Source organism: Euleptes europaea, chromosome 1 (assembly GCF_029931775.1).
Source record: "Euleptes europaea isolate rEulEur1 chromosome 1, rEulEur1.hap1, whole genome shotgun sequence".
In the NCBI taxonomy this organism is placed as follows: Eukaryota; Metazoa; Chordata; class Lepidosauria; order Squamata; family Sphaerodactylidae; genus Euleptes; species Euleptes europaea.
Window position 1 is genome coordinate 118,298,191 of NC_079312.1, and position 25,392 is coordinate 118,323,582.

At 46.9% G+C, this 25,392-nt stretch overlaps 1 protein-coding gene across 1 annotated transcript in view; it reads right to left on the bottom strand.

Annotated features, from left to right (window-relative positions):
• Positions 1-9,882: 9,882 nt before the first annotated feature.
• Positions 9,883-25,392, bottom strand: part of LOC130492136 (bMERB domain-containing protein 1-like) — a 33,956-nt gene continuing 18,446 nt past the window's right edge. The window contains exons 3-6 of the mRNA XM_056865930.1: positions 20,295-20,368; positions 18,310-18,424; positions 16,043-16,116; positions 9,883-10,151 (exon numbers count right to left, since the gene is read on the bottom strand). Of these exons, the coding sequence (XP_056721908.1) occupies positions 10,033-10,151; positions 16,043-16,116; positions 18,310-18,424; positions 20,295-20,368 (382 nt within the window). The 3' untranslated portion in view covers positions 9,883-10,032. The remainder of the gene's footprint in view (positions 10,152-16,042; positions 16,117-18,309; positions 18,425-20,294; positions 20,369-25,392) is intronic.

Below are 25,392 nucleotides of genomic sequence, written 5' to 3' on the forward strand. Positions count from 1 at the left end.
TTTTGCTGTATACACTGGCCCCCATCTGTATGTGACATTTCAACATGAGCAGGTGGTGGGAAGAGGTCATTTTGACATTTCTGTTAGGATATGAAAACATCTAAAGGCACTGGCAGTTTACTCTGTTTCCTGAAATTCTTAACTGAGCGCATTAGAAATGTTCAGGCGGTCCCACCGCTTACACGATAGAGGACTGCACTCCATTGTGATGACAGCTGAGCTTGCCAGCCAAATAATACCCCAATCCTGACATCATGGTTTCAACAAGCTGGGAACATACCCACTTTGGCATCCCCAGTTTGGCATTCTGTGAAATCTGCAGGGTTTGACTAGACTGCTTTTTAATTTTTTGGCAGAGAGAAAAGATGATCAAAGTGTTGAAATACACCCACAATGTGTTTGCCTCATATTTAAAGAAAACCCGAACAAATCACAATATTTTGAAATGTGGTTTATCGGCTCCATCTGGGGCCTGCCAACGTTCACTCCAAGGTTCCTTATTATTATGTCAGCTTGCGGAGAGTGATGGAGATTGTTAAGTCCGCGTGGGTGAGGACACACGAGGTCGAAGACAGAGTTCAAACAGCAACCGCGTTTATTGTGAACAGGAACAGAACTAAAGAACACAGTGCAAACGGCCCTGCTTATATGCCCCCCTTGGCCGCCCACGGCCACTCCCCCCAATCCGTGATGGGGGGGAAACAACCCCGGGTCACCAATGGCACATGCCGGCTTAGGGCCAATGGCGCGTGTTGGTTTTGGGCCAATGGCGCATGCAGGACTTAGGATCCTTCGTTCAGGAGTCAAGCTCCTAAGTTCCCCCTGCATATCGCCTAACTATATACATACATAGCAGAGATTCATCTGTTTTCTGAACTTTAGGCTCTCCAGACTAAAGGCTGTCCTGCAAAATCTTCCATAGTGATTTGTCAGACTGGAGACTCCTTGGGCCAAGGGTTACAGCTATGCCTTTGGTCTCTAGGGTTGCCAACCTCCAGGTACTAGCTGGCGACCTGCTGCTATTACAACTGATCTCCAGCCGATAGAGATCAAGTTCACCTGGATAAAATGGCCGCTTTGGCAATTGGACTCTATGGCATTGAAGTCCCTCACCTCCCCAAACCCCGCCGTCCTCAGGCTCTGCCCCCCAAACCTCCCACCGGTGGTGAAGAGGGACCTGGCAACCCTATTGGTCTCCCACCGTTCCCATAAACTCAACACACAGCAAAGTGGTATAAATGTTATCTCTACTCCAGAGCTGAGAATGTAGGCGTCCATTGCTTTATCTCCATTAACCAGAGTGACGTTGCATTGCTCTTCATTCACACAGCCTAGAAAGTGAGCGCCAGAACTTCCAGGGCTGTCAAAACATACGGTATATGTGCTCTGGTGCAGAAGCAGGTAACTGAAGATGTCAATGAAGACTGGCACAGATGGAGTGTGTGTGGCTCGCAGATGATAAAACCTTATGGAAATCACCCCAGCTAAGAAACGATGCAGAGTGATAGTCAGGAATATGAATATAGACATTTGGGACATAATCTTTGTTATGACAATTGAACACACAGCACATCACACCTCGCCAGACTGTAAACTTCAAAATCACAATGCGAGAGGAATATTAGCAAATGTAAACATTTTGAGGAAAGCCTGACTTCCTCAAAGTGTATTTTCTATTTTCAAAATCAGCTTTGTTTGTGGGTGGGGATGCTTTTTAAGGCATTTTGCCAAGTTCAGCTTCTGACACATTCAGTTCCCCAATTTGAAAGCTCAAGCCTATGATGAAAAAAATCCACCATGGCGCAAATGTGCAACCCCATTCAACTGATAACCCTCAGACATTATCCTTTCTACATATTGATGGGTGAAAACGCAGGGTCACTTTAGCCTCCTTTATTCCCTGTTTTAGCCAGGATCGAACGCACGTTCGGCAAAACGAATGCATTCAATCCTGGCTGAAACAGGGAATAAAAGAGGCTAAAGCGACCCTGCGTTTTCGCCCATTGAGTCCACAGAGCATGGAACTCACAGGAGGATCTAGCTGATTAAAAAGGGAAATGACTCTTCATTTGAGATGACCTCCCATCTTCCAGTTCAGAACCAAGTGCCTCAAATTCCAAACCTTGTCTCATATTACAGTTCAGGTTGCCAACCTCTAGGGTGGTGGCAGGAGATCTCTCGCTATTACAACTGATCTCCAGGCGACAGAGATAAGTTCACTTGGAGAAAATGGCTGCTTATGAAGGTGGGCTCTATGGCATTCTACCTCATTGAAGCCTGCCCCTCCCAAACTCCGCCCTCCTTAGGGTCTACTCCTAAAATCTCCAAGTATTTCCTAACCCAGACCTGGCAACCCTAATTATAGCTTCAGATCCAAAGAACTCCCCAACACCTTTTTCCTGCGCTGGTAGCATGCTCCATATTACTTCAGGGGGCCATGATGCTCCCTATGGCACATGAAGTTAGCCTGAACACGGATTTTTTTTTTTAAAAAAAGTTTTTTAAAGTTTAACTGTAGCAGAGTAAAGCTGGAGAGATTAGATAACCAATCACTTTTTTCCTTCTTGAACCTTTGGCATAGGGCTGCCAGGGCTGTCATTTTAGAATGTATCCTTTTCAGAGACGCTTCCTCATTTATAAAGTAGTGTAGTGTGATGGAGACGAGCTGATCCTGTTTTTTTTTTTAATGGATATAACGGAATATTTTGTGGAGTAGTCAATGCGCAAATGACTCAATCATAAGCGCATTGGTTTACAAACTTATAGAGAAAGGAGGAGAATGAATTCATCGATATTATTCTAGTTGAAATTATTCTGTTTAGACCAAAGGAAAAGGGGAAAGAGAAGAAATTATGAATTATAATACTAATTAACGAAAAAGCAATGGATGATCAAACAACTGCATAACTGGAAATTGTCTGAACATCCACTGTTCCAATCTCTTGCCTGACCTCTTTGCAGACAGAATATTATACATTTGGACTGGTATCTGTGGGCAGTCTTAATTGTGTGTTTCTTAATCATTTTTTATAGCAAGTAACAGTGGAACAGGGGGACAGGCTGTTGGAAGGAGCGGGTACTTGAATTATGGACCATGTTTTGCAGATGACCACTGAACCAAAGCAGCTTGCCAATTACTTGCTGCAAACCACCTCTGTTTAAAGGGTCATACTTGGCACTCCAGAGGTCACAGAGAGGTCACAGAGAGAGCAGGCTCAATATTGTTTGGAAGAAAAGTGCACTGATGTCCATGAAAAAGATCCACCCTACAAGAAGTGAACTGAGAAGCAGCTTAAGCACATTTACATCCAGGTACATAAGGACATAAGTAAAGGCTGCTGGATCAAACCAGCAATCCATCTAGTCTAGCATCCTGTTCACACAGGGGTCAGTAGGGTTGCCAGCCTCCAGGTACTAGCTGGAGATCTCCTGCTATTACAACTGATCTCCAGCTGATAGAGATCAGTTCCCCTGGAGCAGTGGCGTAGCATGGGGGGTGCAGGGGGGGCCGGCCACACCGGGCGCAACATCTGGGGGGGCGCGCTCGCACTCGCAGCTCTCTGCCCCGAGGGGCCGGGTCTCCATGACTGGGGGAGGGGGGGCAGACCCCCCCCGTCCCCAGCAGCCGCTCTTCTCCAGAGTCCGCTCCAGCCTCGCCTCGCCCGCCAGGGTCTCAAGGGGAAGCCTCCCCTCCGGCAAAAGGGCGCTTCACCCGACCCGCCACCCCTTTCCTCTCCAGTGGGGACCCAAGACGGCTCACGTCGTTCCCCTCTGCAGCATGTTATCCTCACCCCCACCGGGTGAGGTGGGCCAGGCGGAGAATGCACGCGCTTGGCCGAGACCACCCAACACGCGTGCACGACGCAGCCGGGATTCAACCCCTGCCCCGCCGAGCCGAGCGTCCGCCAAGCCACCCTTCCTGGCGCCGCAGCTGGCCTGGCCGCTTGCTGGCAGGGAGGCAGGCAGGCAGGCAGGCAGGCAGGCCCCGCGCCTCCGCGCCAGCCCGGGGACACGCGCACCCCCCCCAGCCCCCCGGCCCGCTCACCTGCGCGGCGTCCAGGCGGCTCTTGCTCTTGCTGCGGGGCCAGCAGACGTGGCGCAGGGAGGCGAGGCCCGGCCCGGCCCCCTCGCCAAGCACCTGCGCGGCACAGGGAGCGGAGCCGGCACGGCCCCTGCACGGCACAGCAGCCCCGCTCCCGCGGGAACGCGCCCTTTCGGCGCAAGGCCGGCCCTTCGGCTTCTGCCGCCAGCCTTTCCTTCCAAGCCAGCCCCTGGAGCACGACCTGCAGCAAGACCCCCTCCCCAAGCCCCAGAAATCAAGCTGCCCTCCCTTCTGCGCCCCCCAGCAAAGCCAAGATTTGAACCCAGGCCTCCCAGGCCCCAGTTAGCACAACATGCTCTGCAGGGGACCAGTGCCCCCCCCCCACAGGCCCTCTCCTTGGAAACACATTACAGCCCTGGCGGAGGCTGCGGACACCAGGATGCTCTTCTGAGAAGTGTTTGAAAATAAACTTGTATTTAGATGCATTTTACTTTAATTACATCAGTATTTTCATAACAAACAATACATGTGCTTAGGGGGTAAGGGTTTCTTTAACTAATCTAGTGGAAGAGACTCGAGTACTAAAATCCACGGGTTAGGGGGCGCAAATTACTTGCCTTGCCCCGGGTGCTGACAACCCACGCTTCGCCACTGCCCTGGAGAAAATGGCCGCTTTGGCCATTGGACTCTAACTCTATGGCATTGAAGTCCCTCCCCAAACCCCACCCTCCTCAGGCTCCGCCCCAAAAATCAACCGCCAGGGGCGAAGAGGGACCTGACAGCCCAAGGGGTCAGCCAGTTGCACCAGAGAGCCAAACAAAGAATGCCTAGAGGCCAAAGCCTTCCCTTATGCTGCCTCCTAGTACTAGTCTTCAGAGGTTTGCTGCCTCTGTATATGAAGGTTCCCTTTAAGCAACATGGCTAGTAGCCATTGATGGATCTATCCTCCCAGTATTGGTTCTTCCAGAGGGAAACTCAAGAAAACTGGCCAAAACATCTCCTAAAAGTTCTCCACATTGAGCCATCAATATCTCTACAGTGCTTAGGAGGGGCTTACCCTAGGGTGGCAGCTCTGGGTTGGGAATTACCTGGAGAATTTGGGGTGGAGCCTGGGAAGGGCGGGGTTTGGGGAGGGACTTCAATGCCATAGAGTCCAATTGCCAAAGCAGCCATTTTCTTAGGGTTGCCAACCTCCAGGTACTAGCTGGAGATCTCCTGCTATTACAGCAGGGATATTACAGCACAAATAAGTATGTGTTTCCTGACAGAATCTTGTATCTTGTGCTAGGGTGGAACATCTTTAACCATTGGGTGCTTTCTGGTGTTGTGAATTCTGTTTAGTATGATTTCCAGGATGACAGCGTGCTTTTAAAATCACAGTACATTACTTACTTAAGAGATTCCAAGGCCTATAGATAGTCATTGGGCCTCACCCCCACCCCCAAACACACAACCGTTTGGAGAGACACCAATATAGTGCTGTCATTATGGAGTAAGATCAAGGAGACCCGGGTTCAGATCCCTGCTCGGCCATGAAACCTACATGGGGACCTTGGGCCAGTCATTCTCTTTCAGCCCAACCTAGAAAACAGGACTGTTGTGAAGGTAAGATAGATGATGGAGAACCACAAGTGTTGCCATGAGCTTCTTGGAAGAACTGTTGGATTAAAATACAATATAATGGGGGTGGGGGTTCTTGGGGGGATTTTCTGATGGGGTTTCTGGAACTCTGAATATCTGGTTGACCAGAGCCAGAACAAGCCTTCATAGAATCATAGAGTTGGAAGGGGCTATAGAGGCCATCTAGTCCATCACCCTGCTCAATGCAGGATCAGCCTAGAGTATCCCTGACAAGTGATTGTCCAGCCTCTGCTTAAAGACTGCCAGTGAGGGGGAGCTCACCACCTCCCTGGGTAGCAGATTCCACTGTCAAATAATGCTCACTGTAAAAATTTTTTTTTTACTAATATCCAGCCAGTACCTTTCCACCCGCAATTTAAACCCATTATTGCGAGTCCTATCCTCTGCAGCCAAAAGGAACAGCTCCCTGCCCTCCTCTAAGTGACAGCCTTTCAAATACTTAAAGAGAGCAATCGTGTCCCCCCTCAACCTCCTTCTCCAGACTGAATATTCCCAACTCCCTGGCAAATAATTCTCAGACAGAGACCTGCAAGGACTTAGACTGAGTATATGGTGGAAAAGGCATATGGATGTGAGGTCATCTGTTGAAGCTGGAGGGTGACAGATTCAAAACAGATAAAAGGAAGTATTTTTTCACACAACACATAGTTAAATTGTGGAACTCCCTGCCCAGGCTGTGGTAATGGCTGCCAACTTGGAAGGCTTTAAGAGGGAAGTGGACATATTCATGGAGGAAAGGGGTATTCATGGCTATTAGTTAAAATGGATACTAGTCATGCTGCATACCTATTCTCTCTAGTATCAGAGGAGCATGCCTATTATATTAGGTGCGGTGGAACACAGGCAGGATGGTGCTGCTGCAGTCATCTTGTTTGTGGGCTTCCTAGAGGCACCTGGTTGGCCACTGTGTGAACAGACTGCTGGACTTGATGGACCTCGGTCTGATCCAGCAGGGCCTTTATGTTCTTATGAGAGTGGATTCTATTTAGTCCCAGTCAGGGAGTGGCAGTGAAATCTTCTGCTGTGTGAAGCTGTCTGTACAAGGCTACCCCCCGTATTACTTTGCCATTCAGAATGTCAGCCTCTCTTCCTTCTCTTGGATCGTTTCCCATTTTTTCTAGTTTGGCCGTCACACCATCTCCTTCTCGCAGCTGAAATTTTCGTTTTCCTTCCTAAATGGAGTGTGCAACCATTAACAGAGGTTTTTTTGATCTGCGCCTATGAGCCATGCGAGCCCCCCAGGGCTTGAAATCCAATTTGTGATGAGGCTGGCGTTAATGAAGTGACACTCGTGTCCCTGCAGATGTCCATTAGTCATCGCTCTTCCCACCTACTCCCTAGTCACGGCCTCTCAGCCATCAACCAGCACTGGACATTGCTAATCCAACGTATCCCCCATGAAGTGGGCAAATATGCAGACACAGGGCAAAGGCAGAAGCCCCATGAATAGCTGGCTGCTAGCCGTGGAACGTCAGATGAAGAAAACATGAATGCACAGTGATTCATCTACAGAGCTTCACATAACATTTGACAAAACAGACTGTCACAGCTAAGCTTCAGTTCATTGGCAGGGCCCTCAGCTCTCCCCCAAACAGACAGAATCTGTGCATTAAATGGCACAAAGATGGCCAGATAACAAACCCTGCTCCTAGGCGGCTGCAGCCTTCTTGGATGTACATGCTCAACACTTTTTAGAGCAATGGGGGGGGGGGAAGGCTGAACTTTATTGGTGATGAGGGTTGCCAACCTCCGGGTGGTGAGAAAGATCCAAACAGCACTCACAAATATATAGAAATTAATTTATAAGGTGCAAAGGTGCAAAAAGTGAGCATATATACACGAAATACAGTCCTATACTATAAGATACACATACAAATTTCTCAATATCAGTCCAGCATAATACAATAAGGTTTATAAATATCCTGTGAATCAGGTAAGTCAATGTATATTGTCCATGATGGACTTTTTTGTGCTTATTAGCAGCTGGAGAAAAGGAGTCTGAGGCAAAGGCCACGACGAGAGAATGTCAATCAGGACGTGTAGTCTAGATCTGGATCACGTTTCGCGTTGGCTACATCAGCTACATGTATCCAAGAAGTTCATAAAATAAACATAATTTCAAACGGGACCAAAAAAGATTTCTGCTTACTTACCTGATTCACAGGATATTTATAAACCTTATTGTATTATGCTGGACTGATACTGAGAAATTTGTATGTGTATCTTATAGTATAGGACTGTATTTCGTGTATATATGCTCACTTTTTGCACCTTTGCACCTTATAAATTAATTTCTATATATTTGTGAGTGCTGTTTGGATCTTTTCCATTATCCGCACAGCACCGAGCCTTTTTTTTCTCCAACCTCCGGGGGGTGGCTGGAGATCTCCTGCAATTACAACTGATCTCCAGAGTGGTTCACCTGGAGAAAATGGCCGCTTTGGAAGGCGGGCCCTATGGCAATATGCCCCATTGAAGTCCCTCCTCAAACCCTGCCCTCCTCAGGCTCCACCCTCCAAATCTCCAGGTATTTCCCAACAGGGAGCTGGCAACCCTACTGGAGACTGCCCACTGGATGGTGTTAGGAAAGGGATATGGGGAAAGAGGCATCTGTTATCCTCAGGATTGCTGTGGGAGGTGGGACTATGGGGGTAAAATCCCAGTCGCCCCAGTCTGTGGAGCCAGATGAGTCACATGGTTTCTTTTCAAATGACATCTGGGCTGGGTCTGGAGGGTGTGAGCAGGGGCCTAGAGGGAATCTTTGTCTTGGCGCCCCTCGTGCCCCCCCCCCCCCCGTTTCCCAGAGATTCTGTGAGACTAATATTTAAGAGCGTGGACGTTCTCATGTCCAACCAGTTTCCAATGGAGAAAAGCACCATAGAACTAGAGGAAGGGCCATGGGGTAATAAGCACTGGTAGGGGACTCCAAAAGGCGTTTTCAAATCAGAAGCTGCCACAAAGTAGAAAAAGAACAACTATTTACTACAGACTAACAACATATCTGGCAATATTTCTTAGTCTTTAAGGTGCTACTGAACTCTTGCTCTTTTCTACTGCTAGCAACAGACTCAGCTACCCGTCAAAATCTATTTACTACAGAGGAGAGGACATGAAGTAAGAGGTGCTGGTTGCAGAAAGGTCTATTTGAACTTTTTCAGGGATGGCTACCCCCATTTTGAAATGGATTGGGAAATAGATAGAAGGGATGCTGCAGAAACGTTCCTGGGAAGTTTCAAAGAGGAGACTGGATGTGCCACTATGGATGGTTTAAGATTTGGGAATGCATGATTTTCTGGGAATCTTAGTGGTCCTCCATGCATGTTTCCTCCCCTACACAGTTGTAGCAAGACCATATGTACACTTGTGTAGACCATTATATGCGAAAGCCATGCAAGGGTCTATCTCACTGCATAAATCATATGTGTAGCAATTTTTTTCAATTTACACACTTGCAGCTAAACAGACATATGCATATGCACATATAACGGTGCATGCATATATATTCCTGACACTCATTTATCTTTTATAATGACTCCTCTGTGAAGCATCCCTTAATTAGTCACCTGTCCTTCTCGTAATCTCCCAAGAATGAAGGACTGCTTTCTGTCCAGGATTTACCTTTGGGTGGTAATTAATAATGCTCTCATTTAAGCAGGTTGCTATTATTATCCCCTTTGGAGTGGCTTTTTGCAGATAGGATATGGAACAGAGAGCACCTCAGAGCACTTCGGTTGCCATTGGATCATGACAGTTTGGATGTAACCTGCTAATGAGGGAGTGAATGGGGAGAGGCAGCCTTCCACACTGGTGGATGAGGGAAGGAAGTTCTGCTTGTTTCTTTCTGCTTTTAGATTGTCAGGAGACAGAAGGAAGAATGCAGCCTTTCTGACGTGTATGAGGGTGGGGTCACATCTATGACAGTAACATCCCATTCCCAACCCCTCCAAGATTTCCTTGTTTTATTATCCTGTCGCCTGCTGGCAGATACCCTCTTGATAGATGACCGTTACCCTGCCTGTGGTATTAACAGGTGGAAAAAACAGTAATCCCACTCTCTGTCTCTCTGAGTTGTCTCTTCCACGGCGCATCTGCTCTCTGCTTGTGATCCCCTGTGGACTGAACTGCGTAAGTTGGTTGGAGAGAGGTGTGGGCGGATGGTCCTGTCTTTAGGCTCCTGATGGTTACCATGCTTGTTTTCAAATTCCACGTCATCCACAAGGAAATCCCAGGCGTCCTCTCCACAGGCTTGTGAATCTTCTATGATTTGGATGGATCCAGTTGACTGGGGAGGGGCAGGGCTTACCCATGAACGTATCTTGGGTTGGGAAGATGGGGGCATCGGCCCCAGCCTACATGATTGAGCAGGTGAAGCCACAGCACTCTTTCAGGAGGGTGAGGCCTGTCTTTGTCACATATGGTGTGGAGGTTTGCTGTCCTCTTGATGTCACCTTCTTTTCTTTTACAGGAGCTGTAAAGAAAGAAATGATCATTGCCATGTCTGTGATTAGGGTTGCCAACCTCCAGGTGGTAGATGGAGATCTCTCACTAGTACAACTGATCTCCAGGCGACAGAGGTCAGTTCCCCTGGAGAAAATGGCCACTCTGGCAATTGTACTCTATGGCGTTGAAGTCCCTCCCCTCTCCAAACCCCACCCTCCTCAGGCTCCACCCCCAAAATCTCAAGGTATTTCCCAACCTGGAGCTGGCAATCCTATTTGTGATAGGACCTCAGTGTGAGTGACAGATCATCCTAGGATGTGGTGTGTATGTGTGTGTCAGTAGCATTGTAATGTGTGCTGAAATTGGGGTATCATAACCAACTCATGTGGAGAAAGCTTAGGTTTGCAACCAAAAAACACACTCAACAGTGGCCTGCCACTAGTCTGGCTTTCTGACAAGTATGCCTATCCAAGTTTGCATTTGTAGAGTGTACAGTTCAAATGCATAGTGTGTGCCGTGGCAGCAAAATGAGATCACCACATGCCGATGATCAAGACTAAGCCTAAAGTTGCCAGCTCTGGGTTGGGAAATACCTGGAGATTTTGGGGGTGGAGTCTGAGGAGGGTGGGGTCAGGGGAGGGGAGGGACTTCAATGGGGTATAATGCCATAGAGGTATAATACCTCCCAAATGGGGTATAATGCCTTCTGAAGCGACCTTTTTCTCCAGGTGAACTCATCTCTGTCGCCTGGCGATCAGCTGTAATAGCTGGAGATCGCCAGCCACCACCTGGAGGTTGGCAACCCTAACTAGGCCCCTGGAGGCCTTGGACTTGCTGTGTCTTGCAGGAACTCTGGGAACTCCCAGTGAGGTCACAGCCCTGATAGAAACTATCCTTTTTTGCTATAGCTGCATCTTGAGGGGAAAAACTGACTGGTGCTACTGCATTTGGGAAGACATTTCTTTAAAAACCTTTCAATTAAGTGAGATAGAAATACAATATACACATATAATACTGTACTGGGAACTTCTTTCCACTCAATCACATGTAATTCCTTCCCTTTTTTTGAAGTGTGTGTGTGTGGGCGTGTGCACGCTGACTAGCTGATAGATCATTCAAATTGCACGGAGAGCTTCTTTACACAAATAGCTTCCCAATTGGAGCAGCTCCTGTGTAATTCCCTTTGCAAGAAGCAGCCAACCGTGCTACAAAGTGGTTAAGTGAATCAGGCCATGTCATCTGGTCTGGATCATGGCGGCCTCAGACACATAAGCTCTGGCTAAACCATTAACTGGGTTTCTCCTAAGTAAAGTAGTATGGGTAGTGGGATTCTGCTGGTGCCAAGAAAAAACACACAATACTCAGCAACCTGAGAAGGCTTCCTTTCATTTTTTTTGAAATCATGTTTCTAGCCTTTACGGCTACCAAGATATGCTTGAAAGTGTGTAGGCAGCGTGGACTAAAATCTCAGAAACCTGAAAGGTGGCTGAATACATTTCTAAGCAGCTGTTTGGAAGCAGGAATTTCATGACCTTGACCTCCCATGATTAGGAAGATGAAATTAATTTATGCAAATGAATGACAGCTGTGGAATCTAAAGGCGCACAAAGAGAAAATATGCACATTTGATCAGTGAGGTGTAAGTCATACGGTCTTTCTCGGTGCATACATTTGTTCTTTCACTGTGTCATTCGAATAACACCACTGTCCATATTCCTCCCCCGCCCCCGGGGAAGTTGAAAGGATGCCTCAGGCCCCTGAGAGAGATGGTAGATGGGGAAGATCTGTCCAGACAAGAGGAAAAGAGGCAAAATATTGCTGGGCTTTCCCTCTTTTCCAGCTCCTTTCAGCCAGAGTACCCCTCCTCACTGTGACATTGTTTGTTCTGCCTTACTGTTGCTAAATGTCAGTCTGCAAAATGCCAGGTCAGTCTGAGGTAAAACAGGCAGTGACCTGGTTGGCATTATCAGGAGCAGGAACACAGTGTAAGGTAGGGTTGCCAGGTCCCTCATCGCCGCTGGCAGGAGATTTTTGGGGCAGAGCCTGAGGAGGGCAGGCATTGGGAAGGGAGGGACTTCAATGCCATAGAGTCCAATTGCCAAAGCAGCCTTTTTTCTCTCCAGGTGAACTGATCTCTATCAGCGGGAGATCAACTGTAATAGCAGGAGGTCTCCAGCTCATACCTGGAGGTTGGCAACCCTAGTGTAAGTAGTTTTCTCAGAGCTGATAGAGGTCAGTGCTTTTGTTTTTGAGACCACTGAGCTGTTGGCCTTGGAGGATTTCAACCAAAGCCCCATTGTCTGAAGCAGCACAGGGCTTTGTGACATTGTGGGGCTGTCCTACACATATAGCTAGACCCATGCTTGACCTTGTATTCTCTTCTGGGGTTGGGGGGGTTCCTTTGCTGTGGACATATCCTATCTCAGGGGTCTGCAAACTGCGGCTCCCGAGCCGCATGCAGCTCTTTGGCTCGTTGAGTGCGGCTCTCCGAACTTGGTTCGGAGCCCCTGCTCTTGCGCCCGCTTGCGCCGGCAGCCGGGCTGCGGAGCCGGCGCGCCTGAGAGAGCGAGCGGGCGAGTGGAGAGCATGGCGAGCGGGCGAGCGTGGAGAATGGCCGGGTCCCCCTTTCCCTTGCCCTCAATTGCTGGGCAGGCGGCTCGGCGGTTCCTGGCCCCCCCGCCTATCAGCTGTTGGGCGGGGAGGGCTTCCTTTGGTAGACCTGGCCTCCGGCTGAGTCCCATTGGGAGGCCATGTCTACCCACTGGCTTTCTTGGCGGTAGACCTGGACTCCGAGGAGGGGGAAAGTCCCCCTTCAGAGGCCAGGTCCATCAATTGGCTTCTAAGGGCCTCCCAAGGCCAGGTCTATTGCCAAGAAAGCCAATGGATAGACCTGGCCTCCCAATGAGACTCAGCCAGAGGCCAGGTCTACCAATAGGCTTTTATGGCGGTAGACCAGGCCTCCAGACAAGGACTCCGGACGGGGAGGGGGAAATGGCAGAGACTTACAATTTAATTTTTATCAATAAATAAGATCACTATTAAGTATGATATCAAGTTTTATTCAGTGTACCTATAGTTTAATTAAGACTTAAAACTTTAATTAAAGTTTAAGTTAATAAACAGTGTACCTACCTATATAGTTTAAGTTTAAGAAATGTGGCTCTCAAAAGAAATCTCAATCGTTGTACTGTTGATATTTGGCTCTTTTGACTAATGAGTTTGCCGACCCCTGTCCTATCTGATAAGATCTATGCTCAGAGGAACCATGCCTCAATAGTAATGGAGGACCTAGTTTTATTGGTCAGCCCTTCAAGACAGATGGATCTGTATGGGTTTTAGGATTACCATAGGACACGCTGGACAGTCCTTTTGAAATCCTGGTTAGTCTCTGAAATCGGAATTAACTTGGGTAATTAACACTGTTATTTCTAGACACCTCTCTCCCAAACCAAGCCCTTGTAGCATTCTAGTGTATGAGGCAGCTTGGAGTGGGATGATGAAGCAACTGGTAAATCTGAAAAGTGAAAGTGGAGGGCAATCTCAGGGTGAACATGGACCAAACACAGGGCGAGAGCTCTTTTTACATACTACTCTGTGATTGCGACAGTAGCAAAATAGATTGCTTCTCTCTGCCTCCATTGCAACTACTAGGAACTGTCCATCAGAATTGTTTGGAGTGGTGAAACTCCTGCTTCGTGCAGGTCAAGCAGAAATTCTGCTGAATGCTCAGTAGATCACAGGGATATGTTCATCCAGATCTTTGCATATAAAATACCTCATATGGGTTCTTCAATGGATATGAGCAAAAGTATTGAAGTCTCTTCCCTTACAAATTTGCTTGTCTATTGACATATTCTAGAGAGACTCTATTCTGGATCTACAGACCTACTCAGGTGAGACAGATGGTGACTGAGGCACCTTATCAGTATTGGTGCCACATATGGAATTCCCTTCCCCATAGGTCACCTGGTGTTTTCTTTGTATGGAGCTAAGTGCCAATTGGAGCCATTGTTTTATTTCAACCATGCTTCTTTTCTCTGATTTTGATGTACTGTTATTTGGAGGCCTTGTCATTACTTTTTAGATCAGTGGTTCTCAGCCTTCCTAATGCCGCGACCCTTTACTACAGTTCCTCATGTTGTGGTGACCCCCAAACATAAAATTATTTTCGTTGCTACTTCATACCTGTAATTTTACAGGTACACTGTTTATTAACTCAATAAACTTAATGATACACACACTGACTTGGATCATTCATCCCTCCCTTTCCTCAATGCCTTTTAACAACCATTCATGCACGGGAGGTTTTGCCTTGGATTTGCCGCTCTCTAGGTGCACATTTTCCCCATCTGCATTCTCAAAACTCTGCAGGGGGGCTTACTGTTGAGTTTTGAGAATCTGGATGGGGAAAATGTGCATCTGAGTGGCAAATCCAAGGCAAAACCTCCCATTCATAAATGGCCAATAACCCCATCCCGGGTCGCCCTCCCACCTGGGCTCCCAGGCCCAGGCCCAACCACGACCCCAGCGCCCCAGGCAAGAGAAGAGGGAAGAGCTCTCAAGCCTCCACTCACCGGGAGAGCAGTCGGGAGAGGCGGTGAATGGCAGCTGGCTAGAGCCTCCTCCCAGTGTCTGGGGGGGGGTGAGCCAGAAGCCCCCACAACCGCCGACAGGCCCGCTCGTCAGCTGGCGAGCGGGAGAACCGGCCCGGGCGGACCACGCCCAGCCGACAGGGCGCCGCAGCGGCCGCGACGTTCCCCGGCCCCCAGGTTGGCCAGCTAGCCGGGTCCCCGGGGAGAGGCCAAACAGCCCACCCAACAGCTGGCTGGTGGAGGGGGGAGCATGCTGGGAGAGGGAGGCACCAGAGCGGCAGGCGGTTCAGCGCGGCTCCAGCTCTGGTGCTCCCCAAAGCAGGCCCGCCAGCATCAGCAGCACGCGGTCGCTCCTTCATCACAGGAGCGCCTCCTGCGCAGACTCTCTCCCGCCCTCCTGCATAGTCTCTCTCCCGCCCCCTTTCGGAAACCTTTCGGTACTTCCGTGCTGGTATTCATCTCGTCCCCCCACTGTCTCGACTGGCATTAGTCTCGAGTCGACCAACATCTCCGCGAATGCCTGCACTCGAGGGGCCAAAGAGCGGTTTGCCGACCCCTGGTCTTAGGCGACCCCTGTGAAAGGGTCATTCGACCCCCAAAGGGGTCGCGACCCACAGGTTGAGAACCGCTGTTTTAGATTGTGACCTTGGTTTGTCTAAGGCAGGGGTCCCCAACATGGTGCCTATGGGCACCATGGCACCCACCAACACCTTTTCTGGTGCCCACCAAACATTTTTAGGAAGTGGACAGGGCCAGGTAGGGTTTTTGCCCAGCAAGGTTTCTGATTGACTATTGGAGATTTGATTGGCTGTGTAGATTTTTTAAAACATTGCTTTGGTAGCAGCTGCCACAACACAAGAATCTGTATTGTGTTGCTGAAGCTAAACTATGAACACATGAACACATGAAGCTGCCTTCTACTGAATCAGACCCTTGGTCCATCAAAGTCAGTATGGTCTACTCAGGTCTACTATGGCAATCATTTTGTGGCTGCCTCTGCCTTCTGCAGCAGCCGTTTTGTTTAATCCATTTTATTGCTGCGGCCCCCATATGTCATGTCAGAATTCCAAATGTGCCCGCAGGATCAAAAAGGCTGCAGACTGCTGTAAGGGCTGGTTTAGGCTATATCCTTAAAAATTTTGTTTTAAAAGTTTGTTCTTTTTTTTAAAAAAATGTACATATTGCTATATTTTAACTGCTGTTCTGCTAACTGAGTCACTTGTGCAGATACGTTTTTATGATTATGTAAATACATTTATTGTCAACCACTTTGAGCAACAGAAATAAGAAGGATAGAAATATTTTAGATAAGCATATGAATAAATACTTGTTTTCACAAGGCTTCCTTTGGAGAGCTTGTTCTTCAAAAACTCAGCCATCTCCTTGTCTTCTTCTCGTTCTCTGTGAAAGAAGGACTCTGGTTACTGTCCTAGAAGTTGGATATGAATCACAGGCTATACATCACTTGGTGTGAAGGTGACTACAGATACACTGAAGGCATGGAGTCAAGGTCTCCTGAGTAAGACACTCCAAATCTTCATGAAGAAGAAGCTGCTGTCTTGTCTTTCCTTGGTCCTGGAACATATTTAGTGTAGAGCAGTGGTTCTCAAATTGTAGGTCGGGATCCAAAAGCGGGCCATGACTCTCTTGCAGGTGGTTCACGAGGCTTGGAGGGGAAACGGTGAGTAGGGAGAGGAGGTTTTGGGAGGTTTGATGGAAATTTTGGGCTTGCCTCTGCATAATGTGTGAAAAGGCTATACAGCCTCTTCCTCCGTTATTTTCAGAGGGTAGCCATGTTGGTCTGCAGTAAAAGATCTTGATCCAGGTGCTGTAGCACCTTAGAGATCAATAAGATTTTCAGGGTTATCAGCTTTTGAGAGTCAAAGCTCCTTTCGTCAGATATCTGAGAAAGGGAGCTTTGGCTCTTGAAAGCTCATACCCCAAAAATCTTGTTGGTCTCTAAGGTGCTACAGGACTAAGATTTAGCTCTTCCTCAGTTATGCTATATATTTATAAATGTCAAATATAAACTGGCTCATTCTTAATTGATATGAGATTCCAATATTTTATGCTGAGGAGAGGGGAAAGTAGCATGGAGTTACTTTGCAAATGGATCCCAAAAGTTACATATAAATTTGGAAATGGGTCCCACTTCAAAGAAGGTTGAGAAAAAAACAGCTGGCCATGTTGCAGGTATTTCAGATTGTATAAGTGCCCAGGGGCTCTTCTAGCAATGCAGGGAAATTCTTGAGAACGTGTCTGCCAGCTGCATCTGTTTCCCTTCCTTGTGCAAGTAGCCTTTTGGGGTGAGGCGAAGAGCAAGAAAGATCTTAAATCTTTTTTCCCCTTAGCCCCTGGCTCACAGCCTATGTCCTTGAGTAAGCTGAATGTGGATCCAGGACAAGCCCCAGATGCAGTTGATTGTACTCTTTGATTTTTCTGTTTATTTAAATTGTGTGTGTGTGTGTGGGGGGGGTGTTTTAGTCATTTTATAAGCTTCCTCACTGGGGAGAAAAAACAGGTAAAATGCCTAAATATATTGATACATACAGATGGCCTTTTCTTTCTACAGCCTTGTACCCTTTCAAAATCCACAAAGTATGGTGAGCCTCCTCTGTCCCTTTTAGCCTACACATGGTCCCAATCCTCCATTCCTCAGCTCTTGTGACTTTGCTCCCCCAAACTATTGCAAAATCTACAAAGTCTCCAGTATTGTAGCCCATAACAAATGACACACATCAAGTAGGTTGATTATGAAGATTGTTGGAATACTGATTGGTCTGATCTTTTGCCTTCTCTCTCCCCCCCCCATTCCCAGTCCTATTGCCACATCATGGAAAAGGTTTAATTGCTTCCTTAAGTATATAATAATAAGTTTTTAAAAGTAAGTAAATTTAAAATGATGTTTGAACATTGGTTGTGAAGTAAACAAATTCTTTTTTTAATCAAAACTTTTATCAAAACTTTTTTAAAAAAACCCACAAGCTGCTTTTGATACTGAGGGTGTCTGGTGTAGTGAGTAGGGTTGCCAGGTCCCCCCTCTCCACCAGCAGGAGCTTATTTGAGGCATAGCTGGGGAAGTGATCAGCACAATAATGTCACTTCCAGGGTAAAACTGGAAGTGACAGGGACTCTCTAGCACATTCCTCTAAAAACCTCTATAGAAACCATAGAGTTTTTGGAGGAATGTGCTAGAGTGTCCCACTACTTCCGGGTTTACCCTGGAAGTGATGTTAATCACCTCCCCTTCCGCTGGTCTGCTTCTGCCCGCCGGCCAGCTGTGGGGTGGTGGGCAGCCCCCTTAATTACCTGGTATCTGGCAACCCGAGTAGTGAGTAGTGAGTAAAGATGCTCAGACTAGGGAGACCCATATTCAAATCCTTGCTTGGCAGTGAAGCTCACCGGGCTCAGTCTTGTCACCCTTTGCCAGCCTAGCCTACCTCACAGGGTTGTTATGAGTATAAAATAGGATCACCCCCATGGATGCTGCCCTGGGGTCTTTTGGAAAAGGTTTGGATACAGATGTGAACAACAGCAAAAGCGACACTTATGAGGATACAGGAAACTGGCACAGCAGTAGTTTCCCACGTGTACCTGAGCCTTTCAAACTCCACATCATCCACAAGGAAATCCCGCGTCTCTACGAGTTTGTGAATCTGTTGCACTAACTCCTCTTCGCGCTGCTTATCTTCTTTGGATTTTTTATTCTCTGTGGGGGCAAAATATAAAATAATTGGGTCATGACAGGGGATTACTAATATGAGGATTGTGCAATAGGACAATCTTTGAGCTGTTGTCTGTCAATGGTGGACCGCTTTCAACCACCCCATTCATAGGGCTGCCAGATCCCTCTTCTCTACCGGCTGGAGGTTTTGGGGGCAGAGCCTGAGGAGGGTGGGGTTTGGGGCTGGGCGGGACTTCAATGCCATAGAGTTCAATTGCCAAAGTGGCCATTTTCTTCAGGGGAGCTGATCTCTATCAGTTGGAGATCAGTTGTAATACCAGGAGATCTCCAGCTAGTACCTGGAGGTTGGCAACCCTAAAGACAACTCTGCCCGAGTCTTGAAGCCAGATTTTTCAGATATTTGTGGCAGTGGTGGTGTAGGGAAGCAGAATGAACTGCAGGTAGAAACTAATTGCTTTTGTCAGGGTCTGGAGGAAGCAAACCAGTATTGTGGGTCACTGTCTTGTACAAGGAAAGGGGGCTGATGCCAAATGAAATCATGAAGAAAAGGAGGATACAACTCAGTACCAAGGAACGCTGTTAACACAAAGGGCTATGGTTCAGGTTATTGCCCTTTCAGATGATGACTTCCAATCACAACCCACTCCAGGTGATGGTGTTCACTGATGACCACAGGTTGCAGCCTGTGCTTTCTTCAGTCTCCTTTGGCATTGACCCATGGCTCTCTTTGCGTGATTACCTTTCTCAGTTCTAGTTTCAGTTTTAACATTCGTTGTGTTGTCACTGGGAGGGAAGACAGCATGGTATAGCCCGATCTCATCAGATCTCTGAAGCTAAGCAGGGTCAGCTCTAGTTAGTATTTGGATGGGAGACCACCAAGGAATATCAGGGTTGCTATGCAGAGGAAGGCACTGGCAAACCACCTCTGTTAGTCTCTTGCCTTGAAAACCCCATAAGGGGTCGCCGTGTGTCGGCTACGACTTCACGGCACTTTACACACACATATCGTCCTTAGCAGGTATTCAGTGACAATAGATGCTACTTTCAAGACAGATTTTCAAAAACCCATAGAGATAATTTGAGAGAAGAAGCCTCACCCAGACAGGAAGTCTCTCAGTACGGGCCGTGGCTCAGTGACACACCATGTGCTTTTCATGGAGAAGGTCCCAGGTTCAGTCCCTGGCATCTCCAGTTAAAAGGAGCTCTGGTAGTAGGTGATGAGAAAGCCTTCCTCCTGAGACCCTGGAGTGCTACTGCTAGTCAGAGGCAGCTTTATGTGTTTATATGACACATTCTGTTCATGCTATGTCATTTTAAAAACCAAGCAGAAAAAAGGCAAAGGAGGACCTCAAAATATCAGAAAGACAGTACCAGAGGTCAAGAACAAGAATTCAAAAATTAATACAAAAACTGTGTGTAAAATTTATGAAAAGTGAAATACAAAAATAATTAGTTTTTAACAAAGTCTAAATTCTTAACCAACTCACACAGCAAAATTACAACAAGGTCACTCATCAAAAAGTGCATTCATAATAAATGATAATTCTTATTCTTAACAAAGCCTAAATTCTTAACAAAATCACACAGCAAGATTACAACAACAAGACAAGAATGCTGGCTGATAATTCCTGTTTTGGTTTCTTCTTCAGTCAATATGGCCCATATTTATTGACACCAAAATTTTCAGCAGAATCAGAGTATAAATAGGTCATCAATAAGAAACAACTGGGCTCATGTCCTAGAGTCGGTAAATGTTATCCGGCACTTAATGGATAACATTTGTATTTCAGTTTTCATAAATTTTACACACAATTTTTGTATTACTTTTTGAGTTCTTGTTGTGACCTCTTAAATACCGATCCCATCGAAGAGTAGCTATGAGTATTGGCTTTACCTGGCACTGCAATCACCTTCTGCAGGTCTTTTTTCAATCGGCTGATTTCTTTACACAGCTGTATGTCGTCCATCCTATAAAGACAGAACAAAAAAGCCCCGTGTACACAAGGGACAACACGGGCAGGACAAATGAGCACCTCCTGCCCCATAATTTTGGGATTTGTTTTCAAGCAACCTACCCTAATAAATAAGAGAAAAGATTGTTGTTTATTGAAAGTGCTATGGACATGATAATTGTTCTTTTTTAAAGCAGAGTTCCAGCAAAGTTCAACGAATGGAACTCAGAGTCAACCAATTTTGGGCTGCAGCCCTGAGAGCACTTTCCTGAGAGTAAGTCCGACAGTATAAAATGGGACTTACTTCTGTGCAGGCCTGCTGAGGAACGCCCTCTAGCTTCTCTAATTGTTTAGCCATCAAATCAGCTGCTGGGTGAATAATGCCAAAGATTATGCCTTTCTATGAATAAGCAGTTTCAGGTGTGTAGTTGTGCAGGAGAATAGCTAGATTTGAGTCCAGTAGCACCTTAGAGACCAATAAGATTTTCGGGGCATGAGCTTTCAAGAGTCAAAACTCCCTTCATCAGATAGCTTTGACTCTCAAAAGCTCATACTCCAAAAATCTTATTAGTCTCTAAAGTGCTACTAGACCCAAATCTAGCTATAAATAAGCAGCCATTTAATTTCCCTTGGTGACCAGAGGAACCCTATGAGGCAACAGCTGTTATTCACTCAGAACTAAAATACACTGCTTGGCAGCAAGTGTTCTGGCAGGAGAAGAGAAACTTGGAAACATCTGCTGGCTGGTTGTCTTTCCTTCTGGGGAGGAAGATAGGGCATGCCTTGCCTCTATGGTGTTCCAGTCTTGCCCATGTTGCCTACTGGACTGTAGTCCAAATCTAAGTATATTTGTGTTTCTTTGTATAGCCTCAGTTTATGTACTGAGAACCAGCATGACGTAGTGGTTAAGAGCAGTGGATTCTAATCTGGAGAACCGGGTTTGATTCCCCACTCCTCCACATGAAGCCTGCTGGGTGACCTTGGGCTAGTCACAGTTCTCTCAGAACTCTCTCAACCCCCACCTACCTCACAAGGTGTCTGTTGTGGGAGAGGAAGGGAAGGTGATTATAAGCCATTTTGAGACTCCTTAAAGGTAGAGAAAAGTGGGGTATAAAAACCAACTCTTCTTCTTCTACTGACACCGGGAAACTGTTGGTCAATCGACCCAGTCCTGACCATGTACCATCACAGTGAATGCTGCCAATTGATGCCATTCACCATGGAGGTGCAAAAGCAACACATATGCCATAATGTAGTTGATTTTAAAGGATGTATGGCCTGCCCTTACCCAATAATGACCCTGGGACATAAAGGATCCAATCAATCCATTAAATGGTGAGTGGGGGCCAGTCAAGGCTACTAGTCTAGTAGCCATGGTAAATGCTGCCACTGCACAGATGGAAGGCTACTAAAAATGCTGTTCATTTTCAACCGTGAGCCAATTGTGAAGGCGGTCTTACGGCATGCTCAGCTTGGCACAAAACAGATGTTGCAACAAGCAAAGTTCAAAAGTCAATCACAGTGTTTTTGCAAAGCTGGTAGCATCCTTGATTGAAGCAGGGGAATAGTGCAAAGAGTTCAAGGACTGGGCTCCATAAAGATGCTTAATTCACCTAGATAATGATGAATCTGATAATAGTTCAGAGGATACTTTTCAAACCAGCTGTAATGCAGTTGAGGTCAATTTCCAGGTAAGCACAAGCTCCCGAGAAGCTATTTGTAACTCTAGCAGTAAATCCAGTTTGAGGAATACTGACAACTAGAAAAACAATCTACGCTCAAGGCTGATGGAAGCACAGCTTTATATATGTTTGTTAGCCCATGGTGTTCCTAAATACTATTTATAACCTTCAAGCCCTGTGGATTGTATGTTATGGAGTTATGTCTGGGGTCCAAGAAACTGCATGTAAACATGGCATCAGGAGAGTATCAAGAATATAGTGATTTTGTTGTTAATATAGAAAAAAATGACTGTTCTGTTACAATAATTTCTACAGCAATGCCAAGAGCCACATATTGTAGCAAGCGTTGTTTGGTTTGACACTAAATGCAGAAGACATTAACTATATTTGTAGTTTCTGGACTGCGTTTGGATTAGCTGTTTGCATGTGGCTGAGTTGATTCCTCCACCCCCCAGTATCTGCTATAGCATAATCTCTGCAAATATAACAAGAACTCAGTGCATAATGTGCATGGACTAGATATGTCAGGAAATGCATCCGATCGCATTATGTTATATAACTTTCCTGTTAAATGCTGTTTTCTGGAATTTTCTGTTTCTCCCAGGTCTTTTGGTATGCTAATTAATCTGCATAGCACAGCTCAGCCCATTGTTACAAAGCTATGATGAACACCCATGACTGAAAATACAGTCTAGATATGGTTTGATTCCTAAATATTTGATAACCGCTATGCTCATTTTAATAGTAAGGTCCCCTTCCCCTTTTGTAGCCACCAAGGCTAGAAACACAGTTCTTTTTCTCCAGGAGTTTCCCAGGAAGGATCAGATTCTGTATTATGCACTATACTCCAGTGTTCCTTGCAATAATATAGAGACCGAGTCTGGAATGTTAGAAGAAAATCAATTTCTGGAAATAGTCTTGCAAACTAAGAAATTACTTTGAAGTGACAAATGTCTGTCATTTGGTATTGTTGCTTCCCCCCACTGGAAACTCCCAGAGCATTTCATTGATACATTCAGATTCTAAGGGCTTTTCCAAACAATATATATATATATATATATTTAAAAATCAGTAAGTCCATACTTGTAAATCAGCTGCTGAGTAGGGGAAGGGCTGTGGCTCAGTGGTACAGCCTCTGCTTGGTATGCAGAAGGTCCCAGGTTCAATCCCCAGCATCTCCAGTTAAAGAGACCAGGCAAATAGGTGATGTGAAAGACCTCTCTACCTGAGACCCTGGAGAGCCGCTGCCGGTCTGAGTTGACAACACTGACTTTGATAGACCAGGGACCTGATTCAGCATAAGGCAGCTTCATGTGATGCAAACATCTTTTTATAGGACATGGTTATACAAGTAATATGAGCACATGTTAGATAGTCATGCTCTGTGGGCAGAAATCTTGCTCTGGTAGATCCAAGACAATATATTATGTTTCTGGATCCCCCCACATTGACAAGTGTAGTACTATCAAAAACCTATGGTTTATTTGAGCATACCGTATATACTCGAGTATAAGCCGAGTTTTTTAGCCATGATTTTTGGCTTAAAAAACTTACCTCAGCTTATACTCGGGTCAATACGGTAATTCCCCTGCCGGGCCCTCTCCCAGCGCGCTCCTGCAGGCCAGCTGATGGGCGGGCTGTCCTGCCTTCTCCCCCCCACCCCACCCGTTCGCGCCTTCTGCGCGGCGGTGGCGGCGGTTTCTTCCCCCACCCCACCCGATCGCGCCTTTTGCGCGATCACGCCTTCTGCTGGGCAGCAGCGGTTTCTTCCCCCCCACCCCCCCCACCTCACCCGGGCCGCTCCTCCCGCTTGCCAGCTGAACCTGCGGGGCCTCCTGCGCACAGGGAGGGGGCTGCCGCCGCCGCCACCTCCTGCATGCGCACCTGGAGCTCGGTCAGGTAAGCCTGCGGGGGGGGGGTGCATTTCCCCCTCGGCTTATACGTGGGTGCCTAATTTTTTCCCATTTTTGGGGTGAAATTAGGCACCTCGGCTTATACTTGGGTCGGCTTATACACGTATATACGGTACTTTAGTTGCTGGGGAGCTGTCCATGGTCCTCTCCGGTGGCTTTTCCTGTGGCTGGCCTGGCACAGCGCCTGGTTTTAGGTCTTTTACAGTACAATCCTCTGCAAAGTTACTCCAGTCTAAGCCCACTGAAATCAGTGGGACTAGACTGGAGTGACTCTACATAGGATAGCACTGTTAAGCCTTATGACATCATTATGAATCTATAACACCATTTCCTACACTTTGAAAGACTATTTTATTTACCCTTTTAAAGCTATCCATGGCTACTAGACAAAATGAATACTAGTCATGATGCATACCTGTTCTCTCTAGTATTAGAGGAGCAGGCCTATTATATTACGTGCTGTGGAACATGGGCAGGATGCTACTGCTGTCGTCTTGTTTCTGGGCTTCCTGGAGGCACCTGGTTGGCCACTGTGGGAACAGACTGCTGGACTTGATGGGCCTTAGTCTGATCCAGCAGGGTTTTTCTTATGTTTTTATGGCAGCAAATGAGTGTGTGTGTGCACAGGTCACAGCCAAACACTTGGAAGGGTGGTAAGCAGCTCAGATGGAAGATGTGGGCACCATTTTGTGCAGGCAACCAAATGTATTGAGTTGGCACTGGTGCAGAATAAGTACATTTTAGATCTTTATAACAGCAGTAAGGCACCATTTATTGGGCTCCCAGGAGGCACATGGGAGACATGCAGCTGCCTGAGCAACCAACAGCAAAATGGCTGTCTGAGGAAGAAGCCTAAGGGAGAAGCTTGATGCCCTCATGTCACAATTCAACTATACCTCTGTCGCAAGAGCAAAGTTGTTTACAGAAAAGCATGAATAAAAGAAACTTCCCATCTTGGGAAAAGCTCAGACTGTTGAGATGTACTACTGCACAGGCATTCCTCAGGTAGGAGGGCAGGGCTAGGCTAAGCTGCTTTGAAGGAGATGCATGTGTCAGAAGGGAGACTCACATGGGGTCAGTCAAGAGTCACCAGGGTGGGTGGCTGCGTGGGAGAATTTATTAGACGTCAAATGTTGCTTAAGACACACTCAGAAGAAAAAGTCAATTAACAGCCAGCAAAGTCTCTACACTGGAACAACAACAATATCTGGTGGAAGTCTTAACTAAGTCCATAACAACCCTGAAGGGAGCAAACACCGATGCATAGTACCTGTGCTCCCGCTGCCCATGGTGGAGGCATCCCTGGCTGTGCCCACTGACCAGTAATGCGGAGGAAAGGGTATGTGGCCAGCATGGTGTAGTGGTTAAGAGCGGTGGTTTGGAGCAGTGGACTCTGATCTGGACAACCAGGTTTGATTCCCCACTCCTCCACATGTGCGGAGGGC